This window comes from Lepidochelys kempii, chromosome 20, assembly GCF_965140265.1.
Source record: "Lepidochelys kempii isolate rLepKem1 chromosome 20, rLepKem1.hap2, whole genome shotgun sequence".
NCBI classification, from domain to species: domain Eukaryota; kingdom Metazoa; phylum Chordata; order Testudines; family Cheloniidae; genus Lepidochelys; species Lepidochelys kempii.
Window position 1 is genome coordinate 21,622,128 of NC_133275.1, and position 17,975 is coordinate 21,640,102.

At 56.2% G+C, this 17,975-nt stretch overlaps 2 protein-coding genes across 3 annotated transcripts in view; one reads left to right on the forward strand and one right to left on the reverse strand.

The window, feature by feature from the left end:
• The window catches only part of TECR (trans-2,3-enoyl-CoA reductase), a 44,838-nt gene extending 35,578 nt beyond the window's left edge, over window positions 1-9,260 (forward strand). Inside the window, exons 6-13 of one of the 2 annotated variants that reach the window (XM_073319093.1) lie at window positions 58-173; window positions 831-936; window positions 1,093-1,165; window positions 2,771-2,814; window positions 3,171-3,228; window positions 4,197-4,285; window positions 6,636-6,681; window positions 7,792-9,260. In XM_073319093.1, the coding sequence (XP_073175194.1) occupies window positions 58-173; window positions 831-936; window positions 1,093-1,165; window positions 2,771-2,814; window positions 3,171-3,228; window positions 4,197-4,285; window positions 6,636-6,681; window positions 7,792-7,919 (660 nt within the window). In that variant the 3' untranslated portion in view covers window positions 7,920-9,260. Of the gene's footprint in view, window positions 1-57; window positions 174-830; window positions 937-1,092; window positions 1,166-2,770; window positions 2,815-3,170; window positions 3,229-4,196; window positions 4,286-6,635 lie in introns of both variants that reach the window. The other variant, XM_073319094.1, reaches the window with a different exon arrangement.
• A 2,263-nt stretch (window positions 9,261-11,523) lies between these two features.
• Window positions 11,524-13,823, reverse strand: NDUFB7 (NADH:ubiquinone oxidoreductase subunit B7). The gene is made up of 3 exons (XM_073319095.1): window positions 13,643-13,823; window positions 12,574-12,742; window positions 11,524-11,699 (listed from the first exon to the last, which is right to left on the reverse strand). Exons 1-3 carry the CDS (start codon window positions 13,752-13,754, stop codon window positions 11,609-11,611), a joined length of 372 nt encoding a protein of 123 aa, XP_073175196.1. The 5' UTR covers window positions 13,755-13,823; the 3' UTR covers window positions 11,524-11,608.
• Between the last annotated feature and the right edge of the window lie 4,152 nt (window positions 13,824-17,975).

The window sequence follows — 17,975 nt, forward strand, 5'->3', positions numbered from 1 at the left end:
GAGAGCCCCGCTGCCCATAGACACCCCCCTGTGCTCACAGCGTGCTCTGCCTTTCAGGTCTTCCTCACCGAGTATGCTGGGCCCCTGCTTATCTACCTGCTCTTCTACTTCCGAGTGCCCTTCATCTACGGCCCCAAGTATGACTTCACCTCCAGCAAGCACTCGGTCGTGCAGTGAGTACCGGCCAGGGGCTCGTCACTGCGTCTGCTTAGCCTGCGCTGGTGCTGTGCCCTGGGATCTGGGCCTTCTCCTGAGCTGTTGGGGGCAGAGACCCTGTAGAAAACCTGAGTCCTAGGAAAACAAACAGATGGGATGTGCATCCCACTCCTGGAGGGGCCGTGCCTCCCAGGCCAGGCCTGCAGCCCCTGGATTGGCCTCCTCTCTAGAGTGGGATGAGTGGGGAAGAGAAAATCTCACCCCTACAGGGATGCAGTGCCCGTGAGATTCCCTGCTGGCCTCTTCAGGCAGTCTGGGATCTGGCCGTCATTGCAGCCACTGGATATTCAGCCCATGGACAGGCCTTGGAGAGGGACTAGGGACTGGCAAGTGCTCTGAGCTGTTGCACTGGAAACTCAGTTGATCCCTGGCAGGAGGGAACAGTTTAGGACCCTCAGAGCATCTTGTGGCTCATCAAGGGTGGTCTGCTTTAGGCTCCAGCACGGCCCCTGTCCAGTCGTGCTGGGGAGGAGCCTTCAGGGGATCTGGCAGGTGCTCTCTGGTGGGACGCAGGGGACTTGCCAGCTCAGAACAATTCCGTAGGGGGGAACGTACCCCCAGCCCGTATCTCAGTGGCACTGGTACCCACTAGCACCCTTGTGCCTCCCTTCCAGCCTGGCCTGCATCTGCCACTCATTCCACTACATCAAGCGCCTGCTGGAGACCCTCTTTGTCCATCGGTTCTCCCACGGGACGATGCCCTTGCGTAACATCTTCAAGGTGAGCGGGGTGGAGGGGCGGGGCAGGGGAAGTGAAGTGAGGGAAGTGCAGGGCCTGCCAGCCAGGGGACTAGGGCAGCAGTTGCCTGGGGGATCCCTTTGACTCGTCTCGTTAGTGGAGCCTGTATTAAAAGAGCATTTCCTGATTTGTCTCTAGAACTGCACCTACTACTGGGGCTTTGCGGCCTGGATGGCGTATTACATCAACCATCCGCTGTACACCCCGCCAAGTAAGTGACCCCTCGCCGCTGCCTTGCCTCTCTGTGCCCTAGAGGGCGCTATGCGATTCCAGCCCTTCTCTCTGACAGACCGATCGCCTCAGGGGCTGTCCTTCCTTTTCCGCTGCCTTGCTCAGCCCCCACAATGCACAGCGGCTGCCGCACAGCACTGTTTCCCACAAGGCAGTGTGTCTGCGTGGCATGTGAAAACACTGGGATCCTACCCACCATGCACCATGCTATTGCTGATACAACCGTGTGGTCACAAGGCGCTCGCACAAGCAGCCAAGTGTGACCACATGCTGCAGAGATAGTTGTGTTAGCAGCACTGTGCCGGCAGACCTGTCCCTAGCACACCTTCTTAGCGTAGCCAAGGTCTTAGAGACATTGGACAAGTCCAGGCTTCAGGCTAGTCTGGCTTGTGTCTCTGCAGGACTTAGTGGTGGCTCGGAGGTGTGGGTTGGGAGCACTATCAGCCCTGAATGGAGGGACCTGCATTGCTAACACAGGGGTTTTCTCCCAAATGTGCTAATTAAATAGTTGTGCGTTACAGCAAACAGCCCAAGCCAGGATAAATGGCTGGTAGCTGAACTCAGCCTGGAAATAGGGTGCAAACATTTAACAAGGAGGGTAACTATCCGTTGGAACGACTCGCTCACTGGAACGTGGAGACTTCAAATCTTGGACGAGTTTCTCAAAGCTCCGCTTTAGCTCGGCCACAAGTTCTGGACCAGGTGTTGGTGCAGGGGGCAGGGTTTCTGGCCTGGGTTAGGCAGGGGTCAGTCTGAATGGGCAGAACAGTTCCTCCTGGCCCTGAAATCCGATGTCAGTTTTAAACAAATGGGTGAAAAATTGCTTCCCTCTCAGTCTCGTTTCCTTGGCATCTCTAGTCGTAAACTGCCTAGCTCCCCAGCTGTCCCCAGAGCCCCCCCGGTGATCAAACCTGATTTGCTAGTGTAAAAAACAAGCAGCAGCCAGTGTTTTGTTTAATTAAAGGCCTTTTGTCCCTTCCTGCATCGTAAAGGGTTAAAAACCCACATGAACAAGCCCAAACTCTCCTCTTTGCATGTCATGTTCCATTGAACTTTCCTTCACTCCTGCAGCAGCCCATGACCTCAATTCCTTCTCTTCATCTCCATGCACTGATGAGTGTGTGGTCCAGATGTTTCCCTGCCCCCCCGGCATCTTGTACCATAACCCCTGCCCAGCGACTTCACCCCCCTTTGCTCGCTCAGGTCCATTACTCTAGCTGGCTCTGACCCTGGAAGAAGAGGGCCCCCTGGGACTGCACTGCCCCCACCCTTAGAGAGGAGGGGTGAACAGGGAAGGTCACCGTGCTGCCCGGCTCTGGATGTGCACCGGGCCTAGGGGTGTTAATCTGGTATCTTTCATGGGCACTTAACAGATCCACCCTTGCTATGAATTTTTGTTTCTTTCCGAGCCATTATTGCAGTAGGGCTATGTGCTCCTCCTGCTGACCATGTGCTAGCATGTTCCCTACGCAGACGCCAGGCTCTGACCCTGTAAACTCACCCCTGGCGCCCCGTGATGTGAGTGCTCTTCTCCCCCCCCACCCCCCCGTGCCAGGCTGACCTCTGCCCTTCCCCTCCCCCACAGCCTACGGAGACGAGCAGGTGAAGCTGGCGCTCATTATATTCCTGGTAAGAGCCGTCGGCCGTGGCGGGGAGGGAAGGAGGCTGCTCAGCTAGGCTTGGGCAGAAGTACCAAGGGGGGTACTCCCAGGGTGTGCAAAGGTGTGTGTGGGGGGAATGAGGGTGCCAGAGTGTGGGGCTGGGGAGAGGGAGGGATGAGGGTGCCAGGAGGATGGGTGGTGGGTGGCACAGCTCTGTGCTGCCACCGCGAGAATGCTGCCAGACCAATGCCCTTCCAGGCCCATGCCCCTCTGAGCTGATGGGGGATGCTGCCACTGCAAGGGGGGTTGAACCCCCAGGCCAGGGAGAGGAAAGGGGGTTGCTGAGACCCAGGGCACTGATCGCTCCTCTGCTTCCCCCCCCAGTTCTGCCAGCTGGGGAACTTCTCCATTCACATTGCTCTGCGGAACCTGCGGCCGGCGGGTGAGTGGGGGTGGGGCCCCGCTGGCCCTCCCAGGGCCTCAGTCGCTCAGGGGTGACGGGGCAAGGATGGTCAGTCCGAGGGCAGCCTGAGGGTGGGGCTGGGGCCTGCTTGTATCCCTGGCTGAGGTATGGGGATTGGGAGCGCACTCTGGGTCCAGGGCATAGTCTGAGTGAAAATCCATCCCCCCATGCCCCTGGCTCCCGTTCACAGAGGGTTCTCATCCTTGCTCTCTGTCCTCCCAGCTCCCCGGGGTCTTGCTGAACGTTTAATGTAAGAAACACAGGAGAAAACCCCCTGTCTTCCTCAGGCCCCCTATAAACATCCTCAGAGACAGAGACGGGCAGCGATAGACAAGTTTCTCTCTAAACCCCCACGGCTTTCCTGGGTTGCGGAGGACACCTGCCCTCCCAGTGCAGACGCCTCCATCTGGACGCTGGTGGCTCCAGTGACTGGTTCATAGCAGTGTCTGAACAGCCTGGCTGGCAGATCCTCGATCTCCAGGCACAAGCACCGTGGAGACCTCAGCCCCTCTGGGCAGGACATGGCACCCTGACCGGGATGTGGCTGTCCCAGATCTGTGTAGTCCCAGCAGCCGGGGAGGGGGTGGGGGAACTCTCTGAGTCCTGGCCAGCCTGGCACACTGCCTCTTTACTGCCCCATCAGCCCCATGTGTCCGATGGTCACCCCGATGGTGCCCAGTGCAGCAGAGCAGGGATGGGGGAACATGCCATTGCCTCGGGCTCCAGTGGGCTGCAGGAAGCACTGGCCTGTGTGCGACTGGAGATCTGACACCCGATCCCGAGGTCCTGCAGCATCTTCTTCCTGGAGAACGGTCTGACAGGGCTGTCTTCCCAGTGCCTGCGTGTTCCCCCAGAAAGCTGATGCCACTCCCTGGGAGGTGGGGCGGGGTGGGTCACTGTTCATGTGAAATAAATCCATGCTGGATTTCTGCTTCTCTCCCTCCCAGGCTCCAAGACCAGGAAGATCCCATACCCCACTAAGAATCCCTTCACGTGGCTCTTCTTGCTAGTGTCATGTCCTAATTATACCTATGAGGTGAGCATCTCTTCCCCCCACCCCCCCGTCCCCCTGCCTGCAGCGAACTGGCAGGCTCCCTGAGCCGAGGGCTGCCTGGCGCTAGCGCCCCCCCCCCCCCGACCCACAGATCTTGTTTCTGGTCTCATTGGAAGCATCTCCATGAGCTGCAGCTCCCTCCCTGAGACAGGTGGCTAGAAAGTGACCTTCTACCTGCCTCATGCTTGCTGTTAATTAATAACAAGCTTGTGTCACTGTTCACCCCAGAAATGCAACTGTCTGGGGTGGAACGCAGCAGTGGCTTAACAGCCACACAGCTGAGCCCATTAGGGAGAATGCCCTTGTCTAACTGAAACTGCAGGGGGAATTCAGAAGGTGGTAGGACTTGAATTTGGCCAGGTAACCGGGAGTTAACAGCCCTGCTTCTGGGAAAAGTCCCAGTGATCAGCAATAGCTGGGACCTCGCTTTCACTCGACACAGCACCCCTAGTGCTACGCTAGGACATTGGGGTCAGCCCTGACTGAGAAGGGAGAGCGCCTCCTACTCAACTTCACACCCCACTCCCTGTCAGACAGCCCCCCCAGTGCCACACCTGGGTCAGCCCTGACTGAGAAGGGAGAATGCCCCCCGGCTGAGCTCTCGACTCTGCTCCCTGCAGGACAGCGCCCCCGTGTGCTGTACTGGAGTCAGCCCTGACTGAGAGAGCAGAGCACCCCCTGCTGAACTCCCCACGCCACTGCCTGCAGGACAGCGCCCCTATTAAATCAGCAGCAGCTATTAGCATGCACCTGTGCTCTGCCTGGCCCAGCCCTGCATAGCTCCTGGAGCTGATGAGGCGAAATGGCCGCAAATGCCCAGCCTGCCACCACCAGCAAAGCCTCGGTCCTGAAGCCAGCTCCAACTTGGCAGTGTTGGTGATGCTCACAAGGGGTTTGGGTGTTCAGGGGCTGTACCTCCAGCCAACTCTAGGCTCCCAGGCCCTGGCAGAGCTGGGTTCGGGGGGGCTGAATTTGACCATCATGACTCCTAAAGTTGGGCATGAGTCAGTTCTCCAGGCACCACCCTCCATGGCTCTGCTTCCTGAGAGCTCGTCCCTTTGCTGGAGTGCCACTCACCTGCCAGGAAGGGATCTTTCTCTGCCCAAGCTGGCAGCCGCCTTGCATGTGCCCAGCCACCCTTTCCTCCAACTCAACTGCTGCCAGGGCTGGGGACTCCCCATTGCTGGGGAGACCAGGTCCCCCTGCTGCCCTGATCTCAGCTTGGGGAGTGCCCTGCCCTCTCCTGATCCCTGGTGTAGGTGAGGGGGTGAAATTCCCCCTGCCAGTCCCATCATCCCCAGCACCCTTATTCCTGCCCTAGCCTCTCCCTCCCCATAGGGGGCACAGGGTGGGGGAAGGATTTCCCCTGAGAACTGGCCCCTTTGACTACACTTTCCTTCCAGTCCCTGGGCATTAGGTCACCCCTCCAGGCGGGCACCTGCACCCCCAGTGCTGGACAGCCCCTCCCCAGGAGGGTCTGAGATTGCTGCTGCCATTTGAGTCCATGTAAAGGAGGGCGCAGCAGACTCTGCACAGAGAATGCAGTTGATGCAGGCGTGCTGAGCTTGTGCCCATTTGGAGGGAGCACTTCACCGGCTGGGCTGGAGTCCCTGCCTCCCACTGCCACCTATGCTCTGGGCATGCAGCTTGGGGCACTATGGGTTAATAATGTGTGGTGGCTGGGGGCATTGCTCTGTGTCACAGGGTCTGCAGCTCCTGCTCACAACAGCCCTGTGCTAGCTGGGATAGCAGGGGACTGGGTTGGGCTTGAGGGGCACTGGCAGAGATGGGGGGAGAAGCCCAGGGCAGGGGCAGCAGGTAGGCACTGGGATGGGATTGCCAGCATTAAGTGCATGCCTAGCTGGTGAAGTCCTGCTTGGCCAAGGCAGCAGGCTGTGAGGTGCCCTGCTGGAGCCCAGGATGTGCCCCCACCCAGAGGCCAGTCCATCTTCCCACAGTCATTCTCCCTGCCCATGAAGGCGTCAGAACTGGGGCCTGGCAGGGGCGTTTCGCGTAGAGGCGAGTGCAGGGAGTCTTAGCGGCCAGTGTCACCAGGCTGCTTCCCCGTGTACCAGGGTTTGTATTGCGCAGCTCAGTTGTCTCTCCCCTCCCCCCCCCCACCTCTTCCCCCCACCCCAGGGACAGGTATGTTAAAAGTCCTGATGTGGGCTGGTCAGTTGGCTGCAAATGGCTCAGTGAACTTGACTGAGTGCCCCCTTTCTGTGAGTGAGCGCCACTTGCCGGGGCCTGGTCTCCCCTGTGGCCATGCAGGGGGAGGCTTCTGCTCAGCCCCTGGCTTCCCCAGCACTAACTGCAGCTGCTTCTCTTCCAGCTGGGCTCCTGGATCGGCTTTGCCATCATGACCCAGTGTCTCCCAGGTGAGCGCGGTGTGGGGGAAGGCGCCAGGGCCTGGGGATGCCACACTGTCTCCCCACAACGTCCAGGGGCACAGGCCAGGCGGGTCTTGCCTTCTTGCTGCCAGGGCCACCCATCCTTGTTCTGTGGGAACAATAAGCCCCTACATGGCCAGCAATAGGGCTCCCAGCATGTCACAGAGATCATCTCCCTCTCGCAGGGGGAAACCGAGGCAAAGGCAGGCCAAGGGACCTGCCTGAGGAATCGTTGTAGACGGGGAATAGAATCCAGGAATCCTGATTCCCACCCGTCTACTTGACCACACTCAAGGAGTTTGTTGGGTGTCAGCCCAGTTCCTGGCAAGTAGGATGAGCTGGGTTCATAGCCCACCTCCCTAGGCTTCCTGCGCTCGAGGCTCGTCCTGGTGTCCAGCTCTGAGGGACCTGCGCTGGTCTGCAGGGAGTAGGTGAAGCAAAGACTGCAGCATGAGCTTCCCTGCAGCCGAGGCTCTTGGATGATTTGCCCTGCTGTGAGCTGCTTTCCCTGGCATCCGCTGGCTGCCTTTTCTCAGGAGTGGCACTGCCCAGGGGCCTCCAGCCCATCAGGCAGGAGCCCCCGGCTGCTGCCTTGGGGAAATGCAGGCACCACATCTTGTCAACATCTGGTTCTTAGTCCCTTTGGTGGGAGGAGGAGGGGAGCTAGTGTGGGTGCTGGCCCAAGGGGGCAGCTCTCATTTTACGTCCGAGCCGAACCAGAGCCAAGCCCAAGCGGCTCGAGTCGTTTTTCCAACCTGACCCTTCCCATTGAACCTGAGTCAGTGTTGCTGCCGCCTCCGGCCGGGACGCCAGGAGGCTGACTCAGCTGGGCCCAGGGCACCATGACTGTGTACCTGGGTCCTGCCAGCCCCTGCTGCAATGTGAGAGGTGCTGTGACTCCTCGGTGGAGGTGGCCGACAGGAGCAGGGCACGCAGTTGTGCCAACCCCCCTGGCAAGGGGAGAGCTGACCCGCAAGGTCCTGTTTACCTATCCAACCCCTGGAGTAGGGTCCCCTCAGGACTGTAGGGTGGGGGTGATGCTGGGGGGGCCAAGGGAGTGCCCCCCCCATTCCTCACCACTTTCCTCTCTGCTCACAGTGGCCCTGTTCTCTCTGGTCGGCTTCATCCAAATGACCATTTGGGCGAAGGGGAAGCACCGCAGCTACCTGAAGGAGTTCCGGGACTACCCACCCCTGCGCTCGCCTATCATCCCCTTCCTGCTCTGAGCCGCCAGGGGCTGCTGGGGCTTTGTGTATTGGTGCAGTCCAGGGAGGAGCCCACTCCCCACGGGGGTCTCTGCACCCCTCATCTGGCCAGCTGGCACAGGGCTCGGGGGAAGCTGTGCAAACTCTCACCCTCCTCGCTGCTGGGGTTTCTGCAGCTGCCCCTGTGCTCCTGTGGGGGCTGGCCCCACCCCCCCAGGGAAACCAACATCCAAGTCCTGCTCAGAGCTAGTTTCCATGCTCTCCTCTAGCTGCGCCATGCACCCAGCGAGCCCAGATCTACAGCCCTGCCTAACTGGAAACTAACCCAGGGAGAAGCTGCAGCTGCCTCTGGCTGGATGCAACCACTCAGAGCTGTGGCCTGGAGGAAGGACTCTGGCCTAACCTCAGGCATCTAACCTGGCCCTAGGCACCTGCCAATGCGGCCTGATCCCAGAGGAGCTGAGCGCTCATGCCCCCAGTGGAGCTGGTGGGAGTGGCAGGTGCTCAGCCCTACTGGAGACCAGGCCCCTTCTCTAGGTATCAGCTCAGGATCATAGGTGCCTCATTTCAGGCTCCTGAGCAGGAAGACAACTTCTTTCCTGGGTCACATCTCCATGGCAGGGCCTCGGGGGCAAGTGCTGGGCTGAGGCATGGGCCCTGTTCAGCACTCCTCTCCATCGAAAGCTGCCAGGGGGCTGCTGCAAGACACAGCTGGGCTCTGGCTTCTACCCTGCACGCCAGGCTGATGGAAAGAGGGCAGGATGGTAGCTAAGGCTGGCAGGGTCTGGTCAGTCCCCTAGCCCCAGGCTGCCTTTCCCCTGTGCTCTGCTGGCCCAGGTGTTAAGGGCATCAGGCCTGGAGCAGGCCCCCTGGCCAGCGAGTTTACAGATCAGTCTGTTTAAAACGATGCTCCAGGGTCTCATGCTGGGCCAAGCAGGAGTCAGGACTAAGGCAGGTTGGTAGGTGGGGGTGGTGTGGGGCAGAACTGAGCCAGGAGTGGGGTGACAAGAGAAAAGGGAAGAGTAACAGCACTACTGTGTAGGGAAAGCAAGAGGCAGCAGGTCAAGATTGAGGGGCACTGGCAGGGGCAGGGGCAGGATTGAGGCGCAGTAGCAGGGCTGTGTGGGGGAGCTCAGATGGCAGCTGCTTGACTCAAGCCAGCACTGTTAATTGTAAGCACAGTAAAGTGTTTTCTTTTGTACCATTCTTCTGTTCCCTCCTTCCCTGTGTTGCTGAGCAGCCGCCCTGGCCCGCAGTCCCAGGCTGTAGCTCAGGCCTGGCTCTGCCAGGATGGCAGGGGTTAGAGCAGGCTATTCTAATAAAGACACGGGGTGAGGCTATTCAGCTCCCTCCTGCACTGGCTCCTTGGCTGCTTCTGTCTCCTTTGCTCTTACTCCGTGTGATTGCTGGGGAGTGAGGGGTGGCCCTGAAGAGCTGGTCTTTCCCTGCCCTGGGGGCTTGGTGCATGTTGGACAAGGCACAGGCCCCCGGGGGGAGGGCTGGGCTAAGTAACCCATCACTGAGAGGAGTCCTGGGGAAGGCTCTGGGGTCTGCAGGAGAGAAACCAATGGGGCAAGGGGTCAGGGAGGGCAGAGACTGGCCAGGGGCCAGGCTCTTCCTCTCTGAATGGCTACACCTGGAGCTCTGAGTCTCCCAGAGGGGCTGCACCTAGGACAGGGGCCTCCCTGGGTGCCACCACACCTCCACTGCAGCATGAATGCATCATGGCCCCTGTGCCCAGGATTCCTTGCTATAAGCCAGGCTCGCTTCCTTGGGCCACTGTTTTGTCCCATCGTGGCTCTGATTTGGACAGCTGACCTAGTGTCTTAGCTCCAGCTAGCCCCCCCCGAGCAGCAACCACTGTGCAAGTAGGACTGAAAATGGCCCTGCCCTAGCACAGGAGCTGCAATGAGCCTCTGCCAAAGCGTGTGTCCAGGATCGTTCTCCCTGTCCGAGACACAGCAATAAACCAAGCCCGCCCCTGCCCAGCCATGTCTCAGTGCTCCCCCCCACCTCTACAGAGGGGATCAGCTGGGCTCTAGGCATGTGTGGGGTGCTCTTTGCATGGCCCCTGCCCCTGAACACAGGCACTGGGCCAGGTGCAGCCACAGCTGATGCCACCCATGCCTCCCTGCACCCAGCCATGCAGCACAGCTGGGAGGGGCAGCTCTGGCTTCTTTGTACGCAGCAGCAGAGACTAGGCACTTGGGATGAAGCAAGCCTAGCTCTGCCCTCTGCTGCTGGCAGACATTTCTCCAAGGCCATGGCAGGGGCAGGGAAGCAAGAAAATAGTCCCCTGGGCAGGTGCAGCACACCCTAGGCTCTCCAGAGCAGCTGACAGCATGCTGCCCCCACATGCCCTTGAGGGGCAAGGGAAGCTGGGCTCAGGGTGTGACAAATCCACCCCCCTGTGTCAGAGCTGTGCCAACCTAACCCCCACTGTGGACACAGCTAGTGTGACCGTCACTTAGCAAGATGGGTGCCATAAAACCCTTCCTTGGCTTTAGTGCATGTCGACACTACGGGAGCTGTGCCATGGCAGTGCGTGCAGTGTAGACATGGCCTCAGTCCAAAGGTTCCCCACACGGAGAGCAGGGAGCGAGTCTGAGCAGGCTCCAGGCCGGGGGTAGATTCCCAGCACTGGCTGCCAGGGCAAGAACTGAGCCAAGTGCCTGTGGGAGCTGGAACTCACAGCAAAGAGCATGAGTGAATCTGAGCCCAGCGGAGCTCGTCGGTGCTGAGGCAGCCAGAGGGTGCTTTACACATGTCGCAACCACACACACTCCAACCCTGGGAGGGAGCAGAGCATCACCCCCTCACTGAGGGGAGAGGGGGTAGCCCAGGGACTCCTGGCTCTAGTCACTAGACCATGTCCCCCTCCCAGAGCAGGAACAGAACCCAGGACCAATGTTCCCTCTAATTTTTTATGTCCATGTGCGGAATGAATTTTGTTATGTGCACCAATATGGAGATGAGGTGACATATCACCTTCATATTGGTGCACATAAAATTAATGTGGGGGTGGGGCCAAGCACGCTGGAGTGTGGGAGGGGGCTCAGGGCTGGGGCAGAGGGTTTGGGGGGTGAGGGCTTTGGGGTGCAGGCTGCCCCCAGGCTACAGTGAGGAGAGAGGACTCCCCTCAGCCCTCTCTTGCTGCAGCAGCTTGGGGCAGGGCTGGGCTGGGCCAAGGGTGGGGCGCCTCTCCCCCGGCCACGGCAAGTCCAGGGCAGGTCCGCTGGAGCCAGCGGGGAGGGGCGCCTCGCCCCAGGCAGGGCTGTGCTGGGGCCGGCATGGACGAGCACCTCTCCCCACCACAGCCCTGAGCCTCTGCACAGGGTTTAACAGGCAGCTGCGTGGCCACGCAGCTTAATGGGAACGTAGCCCAGGAGTCCTGACTCCTCCCACTCTAACCACTAGGAAATGCCACCGCTCTCTGCTCCCCATAACTTCAGGTCCAAATCTGAAGAAGCTCTGAAGCTGGTCCAGTGAGAGAGATTACCTCAGTCACACTGGCTTCCCCATCCCTACCAGCACCTGCAGTGATGGGGCATTACAGCCTCAGTGCGATACGCGCTCATGCCCTGCCCTGCCCTGCCCACCCCACTCCAGTCACCACTCCAGATGCTGATGAGCCATTATTTATTCCCTTACATATGACACAAGTAGAGGATTCCTCCAGCCTCTCATGTGGATGGGGACACGGGGCTTTGCTATGCTCCAGCCGCCTCCTCCTGCTCCAGCCTCTTCTTCCTCACCAGCAAGCGCCGCTCCCGCTCAAATTCCTTCATACGCATCACGTAGCTGGGGGGAGAGGAGACACTAGTCGGGGGTGGGGGTCCACCTGCATCGCCATTAGAAGCAAGCCCCTGCCCCGGCATGCTGCACCCCACACTGCAGGGGCAGACTGGCACACTCTGCATTAGGTACAGGCAGATCTCAGAGCTGTTTGACTGTCCCACTTGCTGGGGGGGCTCACTGAAATTAGGTTCACTGCTTTAAACCAATCCCTGTGATCTCTGGCCCCTCCACCCCCCACAATCCTCTGCCCCACATCTTCTACCTCCAGATCCCTCCTCCAACCCACAATCCCCACGGTGACACAGCCAGGCCAACCACATAACCACGTTCCATGTAGTACCCCTCCCTTCACTCCCTGGGGTCTACTCAGCCTAGGCCCAGGGCTTGACCCTCTGTGGGAAGGGCACTACACATGTGTTTCATCACCATCCTGCAGGGTCAGCCATATCAGTGGAGCCCAGGGAATCAGCAATGGCCCAGAATGCTGCATTCTGAGATGGCTTCCGCAAAGAGGGAGAGAGGGGACAGTTTATTTCTGTGCTAAACCCCTGCCATAGCTGCTTACTGGGGACCATCAGCACATTCTTCGGCTTAAATACCCTATGTGGGAAGGGCAGGTGCCAATCACACCTAGCTCTGGCAGCACCTTTCATCAGTAGATCTCAAAATACCATGCAAAGGAGGCCAGTTTGCCCCAGGCCACCCAGGACACCAGTGGCAGACCTGGGAATAGAAACCCTGGTCTCCTTTGTGCTCTCTCCACTAGGCCATGCTGCCTCTCTCTACCCCTAGGGCTGCCACCCCCAGCTCTGTGGCCCTGGGATTGGAGTAGCCTGTGGATGGTGCCAGGAGCTCCCCGGCACAGGTGGCCTCGTACTCAAGGTGCTCGCAGTAGTCCCAGTCGTGCCGCTCATGCTGGCAGGCCAGGAAGTTGGGGAAGTTGTCGCGCTTGCACTTCATCAGCTTGATGAGGTAGTGGGCACAGTAGTCGCGCTGATCCAGGGGCAGCTGAGCGTCATTCATCTGCTGCTGCGTCGCTACCATCACTGCGGGGGACAGAGAGGAGGGGCAGAGGTGAGGCTGGGAGCAGGACGTGGGAACTGAACCTGGGACCTCCAGAGCTAAAAACACGAGCGTCCCCCCCACCTCCTGGGCAAAAAGCCAGGCTCCACAGCGGGGCCCGTAACAGCTGCCTCCTACGTGGATCAGGCACAGAGTGGGACTCTGAACGCCCTATACAGGAGCCCTTCTGATGAAGCCCCAAGGGGAAACTGAGGCACGGGGAGAGGAAGCAACTTGTCCAGGCTCACAGAGGGAGAGCTAGGGATACAAGTCAGGAGTCTTTAGCTCCAAGCTCTCTCTCTCTCTCCATTTCAATTACACGGATTATTATTTATACTCGTCTCAGGATCGATGCCTCTACACACAGGACGGGGTTCGGCTGCCCTCTGTAAAGATCTTGGGTTTACACCGGTCCTTCCAACGCAGAGCACTGACTGACCCTTGTAACAGGCAGTTCAGACGCTCCTCCAGCGTTGAAACGCGGCCACCTCTGGGGTGGGGCAAGGCAGCTCTTAAACACTCACCCAGAACAAGGGGGAAGGGGGATCCGCTGACCCTACAGGCTCAATGGCACCAACCTCCCCCGCAGCAAGGACAGAGCCCTGCGGGAGGCTCCCCCCCTCCCCACATTAGGGCCCTACACTGGCGACATCGGCTCCCTTCGCCTGCCCCCCATGCGCCGGGCCGGTGCAGGCGGGACCCCCACGGGCTACTCCCAGCTCGAAGCAGGGGGCTCCGCCCTCGCCCCTCGGTCCCTGAACCTCCCAGCCCGCCCGGCTCCCCCCGGGGGCTCCCCCCGGCCCCCCGCGCTGGAGGGGGTGGGGGGGCCTGAGCCCCCCCGGGGAGGGCGGGGCCAGTGGCGAAGGGGCGGGGCCAGGGCTCACCCCGCTCCTTGCGCTCCGCGAAGCCCAGCCCCGGGTCGAAGCTCGGCATGCGGAGCGGGTCCGGCTCCACGTCCTCGCCGCCCAGGTAGCGCCGGGCCAGGTGCGCCCCCATGCCCGCCGCGGTCACCTCGGGGGAAGCGCTTCCCCCACACCCGGAACCGGACGTGACGAGCTGGCTCCGCCCCCCCAGTACCAGAGAGTTCACCGGGCAGTTCCTAGATAGGGGGGGGAGGATTTCCGGTTTCTGGCTGATGTCGTCGTGGGGGCGGGCCCTCTGTTCGCCCCGCCTCTTTTCCCCTGGGAGCCCTGCTCCTGTCCCGCCCTCCGGCGCGTGGGTCCCCCGGAGGGTGTGATCCCGTTCGCCAGGAGCAGGGACACCTCAGCCAATCACCACCCTTCTGCTGGGCGGGGTGTGGGGGGGGAAATTTGCATGTAACATTCTATTGGCTGCCACAGCTCCTGGGGTAAGACATGGGCCTCCCGGTGGGTGAGGCCCAAGGGGGGGCCTGTTCCCCAGCCTCCGCCAGTGTCCGCCCGCTGCCCGTGCTGGGACCCCTCCTTGTCTGTGTGTGTACAGCGCCTAGCGCGACCACAGTGCACCTAATAATGTACAGCACCGAGCACAACTGGGGCCCTACCGTAATACACCTAATAAATGTCTGCTAGCCCCCGATTGGCTGGGTACATGTCATCTCAGGACGGGGTGCAGAGACAAAGTTTCTTGACACCTTACATGGCTGCTTCTTGGAGCAGCTAGCCCTGGGACCCACAAGAGGGGAAGCAATTCTTGATTTAGTTCTAGATGGAGCAGAGGATCTGGTCCAAGAGGTGAATATAGCTGAACCACTGGTAATACTGATCACAATATAATAAAATTGAACATCCCTGTGGTGGGGAAAACACCAGAGCAGCCCACCACGGTAGCATTTAATTTCAGAAACGGGAACTACACAAAAATGAGGAAGCTGGTTAAACAGAAGTTAAAAGGTAGAGTGCCAAAAGTGAAATCCCTGCAAGCTGCATGGAAACTTTTTAAAGACGCCATGATAGACGCTCAACTTAAATGTATACCCCCAAATTAAAAACCATAGTAAGAGGACCAAAAAAGAGCCACTGTGGCTGAACAGCGAAGTAAAAGAAGCAATTAGAGGCAGAAGAGCAACCTTTAAAAAGTGGAAGTTAAATCTTATTGAGTAAAATAGAAAGGAGCATAAATGGTACATAACATAAGAACGGCAATATTGGGTCAGACCAAAGTCCATTTAGCCCAGTATCCTGTCTTCTGACAGTGGCCAGTGCCAGGTCCCTCAGAGGCAATGAACAGAACAGGTCATCATCAAGTGTTGCTCATTCCCAGCTTCTGGCAAACAGAGGCTAGGGACACCATTCCTGCCCATCCTGGCTAATAGCCATTGATGGACCTATCCTCCATGAATTTATCTAGTTCTTTTTTGAACCCTGTTATAGTCTTGGCCTTCACAACATCTTCTGGCAAGGAGTTCCACAGGTTGACTGTGTGTTGTGTGAAGAAATTCTTCCTTTTGTTTGTTTTCAACCTGTTGCCTATTAATTTCATTTGGTGACCTTTAGTTCTCATGTTATGAGAAGGAGTAAATAACACTTCCTTATTTACTTTCTCCACATCAGTCATGATTTTATAGACCTCAATCATGTCCCCCCTTAATTGTCTCTTTTCCAAGCTGAAAAGGCCCAGTCTTATTAATCTCTCCTCATAGCCTACCATGCCCCTAATCATTTTTATTGCCCTTTTCCGAACCTTTTCCAATTCCAATATATCTTTTTTGAGATGGGGCGACCACATCTGCATGCAGTATTCAAGATGTGGGCGTACCATGGATTTATATAGAGCTAATATATTTTCTGTCTTATTATCTACCCCTTTCTTAATGATTCCTAACATTCTGTTCGCTCTGGCAAGTGAAATGTAAAAATATAATTAGGAAGGCCAAAAAATAATCTGAAGAACAGCTAGCCAAAGACTCAAAAAATAACAGCAATTTTTTTTTTAAGTACCTCAGAAGAGGAAGCCGGCTAAACCATCAGTGGAGCCGCTGGATTACCGAGATGCTAAAGGAGCACTTAAGGACGATAAGGCCATTGCGGAGAAACTAAATGAATTCTTTGCGTCAGTCTTCACGGCTGAGAATTTAAGGGAGATTCCCAAACCCAAGCCCTTCTTTTTAGGTGACAAATCTGAGGAGCTGTCCCAGACTGAGGTGCCATTAGAGGAGGTTGTGATGGGTTGGGTCACAGAAACCCTGTTGGGAACTGCCACCTCATGTGCTAAGACTATCTCTAAGCCCGTTTTCCCTGGCAGCTTGGCACTTCAGTGCCCGGTCTGGTTGTGCCAGACATGCTAGCCTGCTGCAAACACAGACCAACATCTGAACCATGTCCCCCAAAAGCTGCAGGCTTAACTGAAAACAGCTTAAGAAGTGCTCCTGTCTCCAGCACTCAGATACCCAACTCCCAAGGGGGTCCAAACCCCAAATAAATCCCTGTATATAGCTCATAAATTGTTTGCTCTCTATTACACTGATAGAGAGATATGCACAGCTGTTCCCCCTGCCCCAGGTATTAATACATACTCTGGGTTAATTAATAAGTAAAAAGTGATTTTATTAAATATAAAAAGTAGGATTTAAGTGGTTCCAAGTAATAACAGACAGAACAAAGTGAATTACCAAGCAAAATAAAATAAAACACTCCCTAATACAGTAAGAACGTGATTACAGATGAAATCTCACCCTCAGAGATGTTCCAATACATTTCTTTTACAGACTAGCCTCCTTCTAGTCTGGGTCCAGCTGTGGTTACTGTCCTTTGTTCCAATTTCGTTTAGGTATGCTTTGGGGATGGAGAAGCTATCTCTTGAGTCAGCTGAAGACAAAATGGAGGGGTCTCCCAAGGCTTTATATAGTTTCTCCTAGTTGGTCTTAACCCCTCCCTCCCCCTGTGTAGAATCCCTTCTACAAGACGGAGTTTTGGAGTCATATGGGCAAGTCCCATGTCCATGCATGACTTAGTTCTTTACAGGAATGTTTCCAGAAAAGCTCAGATGTGGATTGGTGTCTATCAAGGTCCATAGTTTGCCAAGTACTTTCATTTACTTGAATAATCCCCTCACGCTATGTTGATCAAATTTGCCTTAGGTGCTTTCTACAGCAAACACTTTAAATACAAGCATAGAGCCAACACTCATAACTTCAGATATAAAAATGATACATGCATATGAATAGGAAGAATACATGCAGAAGAACACAACCTTTGCAAAGATATGCTACATGGCATATCTAGCATAAAACATATTCCAGTTATGTCATATTTACACTCATAAGCATATTTCTATAAAGCAGTAGGGGGTGCAACGTCACAGAGGTTTTGGAACAAACTGATAAATTAAACAGTAATAAGTCACAAGGACCAGATGGTATTCACCCAAAAGTTCTGAAGGAACTCAAATGTGAAATTGCAGAACTAATACCTGTGGTATGTAACCTATCTCTTAAATCAGCTTCTATACCACATGACTGGAGGGTAGCTAATGTGACGCCAATTTTTAAAAAAGGCTCCAGAGGCGATCCTGGTAATTACAGGGTAGTAAGCCTGACTTCAGTACTGGGCAAACTGGTAGAAACTATAGTAAAGAACAGAATTAGTAGACACATAGATGAACACGATTTGTTGGGGGAATTGTCAACATGGTTTTTGTAAATGGAAATCATGCCTCACCAATCTACTAGAATTCTTTGAGGGAGTCAACAAGCATGTGCATGAGAGGGATCCAGTGGATGTAGTGTTCTTGGATTTTCAGAAAGCCCTTGACAAGGTCCCTCAGCAAAGGCTCTTAAGCAAAGCAAGTTGTTATGGAATAAGAGGGAAGATCCTTTCATGGGTCTGTAACTGGTTAAAAGATAGAAAGCAAAGGGTAGGAATAAATAGTCAGTTCTCAGAACGGAAAGAGGTAAATAGTGGTCTCTCCCAGGGGTCTGTATTGGGCCCAGTCCTATTCAACATATTCATAAATGATCTGGAAAAAGGGGTAAACAGTGAGTTGGCAAAATTTGAAGATGATACAAAACAACTCAAGATAGTTAAGTCCAAAGCAGACTGCGAAGAATTACAAAGGGATCTCACAAAACTGGGTGACAGGGTAACAAAATGACAGATGAAATTCAATGTTGATAAATGAAAAGTAATGCACATTGGAAAACAGAATCCCAACTATATATGTACAATGATGGGATCTGAATTAGCTGTTACCACTCAAGAAAGAGATCTTGGAGTCATTGTGGAAAACATCCACTCAATG

What these genes read in the sequence shown, in the direction of transcription:
- NDUFB7 (XM_073319095.1), bottom strand. Translation starts at nt 13,754, where the DNA reads ATGGGGGCGCACCTGGCCCGGCGCTACCTGGGCGGCGAGGACGTGGAG. An exon ending in CGCGGAGCGCAAGGAGCGGG is followed by an intron (nt 12,743 to 13,642) that starts GTGAGCCCTGGC and finishes TGTCCCCCGCAG; the next exon opens with TGATGGTAGCGACGCAGCAG. An exon ending in GACTACTGCGAGCACCTTGA is followed by an intron (nt 11,700 to 12,573) that starts GTACGAGGCCAC and finishes CTCTCCCCCCAG; the next exon opens with CTACGTGATGCGTATGAAGG.